Source organism: Suillus discolor, assembly GCF_016758755.1.
Source record: "Suillus discolor strain FC423 chromosome Unknown F5147scaffold_50, whole genome shotgun sequence".
In the NCBI taxonomy this organism is placed as follows: domain Eukaryota; kingdom Fungi; phylum Basidiomycota; class Agaricomycetes; order Boletales; family Suillaceae; genus Suillus; species Suillus discolor.
This window is the reverse complement of record NW_024541297.1, coordinates 1-5,941: the sequence shown is the minus strand read 5'-3', so window position 1 is coordinate 5,941 and position 5,941 is coordinate 1. Positions and strand designations below refer to the sequence as shown.

The following is a 5,941-nucleotide window of genomic DNA, read 5'->3' as shown; positions in this document are numbered from 1 at the left end:
AGCGCATCGTGGGTATTGCAATACACTTCATGTGCACCAATGTCAATGGTGGTGTGCCGCTTCAAAATGGAGTAAATGGCATTATTCATGAAAATAACTTCAATTGTGAAAGATCTTGAGCAACCGCCAGTGGCCACGACACTCCGAATCTTGACAGTCACTCTGTGAGGAGTACCAAGTGTCCCACTCCCCGGGCCAGCATACCACCCAAACCGTGCATCGTTCAATATTCAGGATCCTTGCGATCTGCCGAGTCCAGACAGGTGATATCAGGAAGCCCATAAAGTCTTCTCTTTTCTACACATCATCTAGTATGTGGTACAAAGCACGCGATATATAGATGAGTTGTCATATGGATGTTACAACTAATAGAGGGAAACGAGTTAGCAGATGTAGAAGCAAAGAGAGCAGCAGGAGGACGCTCAAGTACCCCACCCCTCCTACCTAATTGCCTTCGGAAACACAGGCGGAACAGACCCACCGCTATCGCAACGCTCCCGCACAGCAAATCGGCGCTCAAGCAACAGCGCTATGACCAGCTGAAGGCAGAAGGAAAGACCATAATGCGCGAATCCCCACGCTACCCACTGCTCAAGAAAATAGACGACAGCGTCCCCTCGAATCGTTTCCAAAAGCTAATCGCAGACCTCCCCCGCAGACAAGCCAGCCTCCTCATGCAGTTGAGAACGGGTCACGCCCCACTCAACAAACATCTCCATCGCATAAAGAGCGCTGACACGCCACTCTGCCCAGCCTGCAAAGCGCGCGAAGAAACCGTACATCACTTCCTAATGGCGTGCCCTACATATCGCACTCAGAGAGACGCCTTGCGCAGAACTATCCCTAACCGCGCTTACCATATCCGCAGCCTCCTCAGTAACCCTGAGCACACTCCAAAATTGTTCAAGTACATCGCCGCCACGAAACGCCTAGAACGAGATTTCGGGAACATAGCAGGAAAAGACTGAAAAGGAACTGAGCCCTCTCGTTCCACGCGCATGCTCAGACTCAACCCCTCCGTGCATACCCGCAAAGAAGCGTACCTGCGATAACCTAGTGCATACGCGCATACACCCCCCCTCCCGTTAGCCTTAGGTTGGCTTCCGATGCTCTACCACTCCAAACTCAAGTACGGAGTGCGAGCCAATGGTCCTCAATTATTCCAACACCAGTTATACAAATAGAACATAGTAGTATATAGCATGTACTGTCTACATCGGGCTTCGCCCTAAGCAGACACAAAACAGGATTAAAAAAAAAAAAAATGTTACAACTAGCGCGTCGATAAGATAGATCAACAACGATTGTCTGCAAAATTCAATGATATCAAGTGTGATCAGTGTTAGAAAAGAAACTGACGGTTCGAGTATATCACGAATGCGTGTGGCAAGAAATCAGGGCTTCAAGTCAGAAGGCACCAAGCGCACCTACATTTAAAAGTATTAGTGAGACGCCGACCATGAAATTTAGGGACTCTGGCAAACATACTTTGATCAGAGTAGCGTCACCCTGCAAATCTAAATCATGCGTCAAGATGTATATTAGGGTCCTTGCAACGATCTGTTTCTATCCTGCCGAGTAGTACAACTGCAAGAGTAAAACAACGAATGAGACGCATATGTGAATACAACACACCGTTGATATTACAGCAGTTTCCATAAGTAATGGCGCAGCCCTGTGCGAATCACAGTCGCCCTGGTGCGAATGGATGGTTATTTGAAAGTATACAGCTCGCGCAGGTAGTACATGAGCGGAGTGTCTGGATCTGAGCCAGACAGCTAATAGACTAGAAATCTACACGTGCGAAAATTAGCGTATGTCAGCTGTTTGAACACAAAGACTGAAACCAGAAGATGTGCGCACGATCTATGGAAGCTTGAATAGCTTGTGACACAATGGGTCTATCGCATGTACCATCATCCATCTAGGCCATTTGGGTGGGGCACGATGCGACCATTCCATGGACCAAGGAAAGTAGAAGTAGCGTGTCGAGTTCAGACAGCTGATAATCCGAGAATTCAACATATTCATGAATGCCCTGACTATCTGAGCACGAAAAACGAAACAAAACAACCAGGAACTGGCAATGATCGCAGAATCGTGTGTTGAACATGTACTACGACCTGTCGAAATCTTGTTAGTAACATGTCTGTCAGTGTAAATTGTCGAACGAGATTATGATATACGTACACAAGACGATTCAGAGCGGCATTGGAGTGGCGTATTGAAGGCCAGGCAGCTGAAAAAGGCGATACTTCAAGGGTGAACGTAAACGAAAGCAACTATAATATCATATCTGAGCAAAAAGAATGATCGGATTCATGAAAGCCAGATGGCCGATAACACCATGGGATTGAAGATGTTATCATAGCATGGCGTCATCAGTCACCTGAACAAACAAACAGAGAGTGAAGGACCTGGAAAGGAAAAGGAAAAGTAGCGCGTCTGTGATCAGGTGATTAACAGGGAAAAAAACTCACTACGAATTGTGCGAGCACAAAGAAAGATGGGAAAGGGTGACCTCCAGTAAGCGGTAGTAGAATGTGTCCGGAGGATCTGTTAACACTTTAGTTTCATATATATACTTAAGTACTATGTAGACAGACCAAATACGCCTTCTAGTTTCGATGGCATAGTGCCTGTCCGTTGAGCTTCACGCGCAGGTCGATCCTTGTCTTCCATGACCGATGCGAGCGAGGTAACAAGAGAAATTGGCATAGGTGTGAGTTCCGGAACGGCATTGCTTGCAGAGCTGTAGTGAGGCTGGTTCATTTTTCGACTCCGCAAACGCCGAAGGTAGCGCCGCGGACTCTGATTAAAATTTTCCGACACAAGATATATCTGACATCAAGTGCACGATCCAAGGCACCAAATATAGCTAGTGCGTTGCTATTTTTCTTGTCTGACTTCATGCTATGCTGGCCACAGAATGTGACATTGGTACGAAAAACAGTCGGGGGAGCTGATAGCAAGCCTCGAGCTTGGCCAGCTACTAGGCCGAGAGCAGATGCTGGCTGTGATCACATCATGCTTAGACCTGTGACGTTAGATCGATAACTATGTGGTTCCCTACGGGACACCTCAACAATGGCGTTGGAACAAGTTGCTAACATCACCAACAACTAGAACATTTCCGGCGTCCGAGCATTGGCCTGCATACTAATGCTGGTTTGCAAATCAATTTCTACTTTGATTCTCGAGGGCTTCCACTTTTTGCTTGACTTCGTACCACAATGCTTACTTCACCTGTGATATAGGCTTCTTGTCCCTCATGTGCAATTTCCTTTTCGACCTCGGGATGGTATCCTAGAAACATTCAACAGATATCAATCACGAATCAGGATACATCTGGCAGTGCGATGTACCACCATCACATCAAGTGCACGATGTATCGGATACACTCCATGCTTACCATCTCTCTCTTCATCAGTTTGATACAATCATGATAGCTCAATAATTCAAGCGTACGAGGCGACGGATAAGGTGAGATACATTTGCTCCACTTCGACCTATTCTGTCCTGGTTTCTTGTCTGAGTTCTCTGGTGCAATAACCCTTGTTCCATAAGAGTGATCGGAGGATTTTTACACCTCCAGTGGAGCCAAAGAGACTGTATATGCTTGTTACGATCACATTCGCACTGCAATACTTCACCTGATCTTGGCTATACGAGCGCTCAATGGTGGTATATCTAGCATGAATGCTATCGCTACACACCACTAACATTCTTCACTCGCTCACACCCATCCCTCGAATATGACCGTAGTTTCAAACGATCCCAATTGGTGGCCGACAATCAATTCAACTATTTTTTATAGTTATTGGATAGGTTTGTCGCATCAAGATGTCTGGATCTAATATTGACTTGTGGTTTCGCAGTTGCTGCTGGCGTCGTGGTGGTATACGATTGGGGTGAGCAGGACAGTGTTCGAAAATGACTAATGTTCTGACATGATATTTCCAGCACTCACACTAGGACAAGAGGTATGTTGATGTTATTGCCGGAGCAGCCAACTTGCTAAGAACGCTGTCACAGATTGAATTGATCTGGGTGAGTGACAGCGTGCCATGTCAGAAGAAAAGCAGCAAAATACAGTGAATTCGCGACAGAGGCAACGTTGGTCACTCATGACTTTGCTGTATTTGGTTGTTCGTATCTCATGTTATAGCGTGGTTGGCAGGTTACACTAACTCCAAAATGTTTTAGATACGTTATATTGGAATACCATATTCTGTGTATGTGTCGAGGTCAATAACTTGGCGCCGTGCTAATAGTTCATCTCTGACGATTAGTAACAATGTCCTGGGTATGTCTCATATGTGCTGTGTTCGATTTTTCTAACCAGCGGCACACAGGAAGTATACCGTTTGTCTCGCTCACAGATGCAGTGAGTATTACACAACTATCTCATTCCTACCCAATGAATTTATTCGTATGTAGGGGTGAGTGATATTCTGACTGTCGAACTTGGCTCGATGCAATGAATCGACAGGTGTAAGTCGGAGTGTTTGATACTAGCATGACGGTGTTCACTAATGGGGGGTTTTCAGGCAATATTTTGGGCCACACAGGAAATGGTACAAATGTGGTCGTAGCTGCCATGTTAGGCGGTGAGTTACCCAGCTGCATTACCTCTATGATATCGACTCGACTGAAACAATAATGCAAGTCATCATGATTGCTCGCTTACATGCCATGTATCAGGGATCTAAAATGATGCTTATCTTCCTTGTTATCATCTTCCTGAGTGTTAACATTGTCTGCGGAACAATCGCGGCAATACAACTGAAGGATCTCGTACTAGGTAAGCTTTACTTGTTGACTTCAAGAACACAGCTCATTGGGTGAACACCAGAGGAGTTGATACTCTCTGGTATGCATATGTGTGGTTTACAATATGAGGGGGGTTCCCCGCTTCTGGACTCAACGGTTTGGATACTCACCACTTTTTGGGAGGTCCTCGCACTGTTCATTGCAGTCTGGATCGCTGTGAAACAATTCCGTGACATGCGACAACTTGGCTTATCGACAGGATCGTCCATCGGGGACTGTTTCAGAGTGCTGATACGATCTCACGTACTTTATTTTGCAAGGTGAGCTTGCCATGTGAATGTGGTTTCTTGTCTGCTCAAGTTCTGCATATGCTAGCTTTGCTATCGTCTCTTGCCTTCAGCTTGTTATCATCTCTCCGGAGGTCCAGGTGCGCCCGCCTATCATTGAGCGCTGGCAACCGTTGCTTATCATTTCTGTAGAATTCAAATGCTATTGCAGTTCAGATACTCGATGGCGCACTTCAAATTTTATTGGTTGTGCAGCTGTTTCTGCTGGGACCACGCCTCATCCTCAGCGTTCGAGAATACAACGCCAAACTTGTGGCCGACTCCGATGCAGAAACTAGCATGAATTCGATTGTTTTCCAGGAGCATGTACATGTATCGACTAGCAGTACTGTGTAGGGACAAGGGACATACTTGCCGAGTGTTCTGTAGGAAGGAGAAAATTGGTTGATGATCCGTCGTGGTATTTGTTTAACATATGGTATAGTTGAAAGGTCTAGGCAAAAATATTTATTGTTGTGTCACTACTGGAACGAAGTCGCTACTCACCTATGCTTGCACCAACTGGTAAGTTGAGATTATGCAGAACGTCTGGCAACCAACACGGTCGTTGATGCTAAATATTTAAATAATGAAATACAATGATGATCAGTGCAAGTGCCAAGACAGCTGAAGCGCTCATTAGTCAGATGCATTTACATCCATCCGGGCCATGGAGAAGTTAAAATGGGGAAAATGTGAAGGAATATCGAAGAGTACTATGATGTCTCGCACGTGGGCAGCCGCAACGACCAATAAGGAAAAAAAAAAACTTGTGGGTGCCGGTGACCGGCAATATTCCAGGTATATATCGACGCGAGCTTGGGGTGTATCAATGGCGGGAA

The 5,941-nt window shown here is 45.8% G+C and overlaps 1 protein-coding gene across 1 annotated transcript; it reads left to right on the top strand.

The window, feature by feature from the left end:
• Positions 1-3,755: 3,755 nt before the first annotated feature.
• F5147DRAFT_655199 (uncharacterized protein) lies at positions 3,756-5,782 on the top strand (the record flags this gene model as incomplete). The annotated part of the gene is made up of 17 exons (XM_041433948.1): positions 3,756-3,828; positions 3,879-3,911; positions 3,964-3,983; positions 4,036-4,050; positions 4,207-4,235; positions 4,275-4,306; positions 4,356-4,387; positions 4,441-4,442; positions 4,493-4,494; positions 4,551-4,610; positions 4,670-4,804; positions 4,837-4,873; positions 5,033-5,093; positions 5,174-5,200; positions 5,253-5,426; positions 5,545-5,624; positions 5,710-5,782. 17 exons carry the CDS (start codon positions 3,756-3,758, stop codon positions 5,780-5,782), a joined length of 885 nt encoding a protein of 294 aa, XP_041289875.1.
• Between the last annotated feature and the right edge of the window lie 159 nt (positions 5,783-5,941).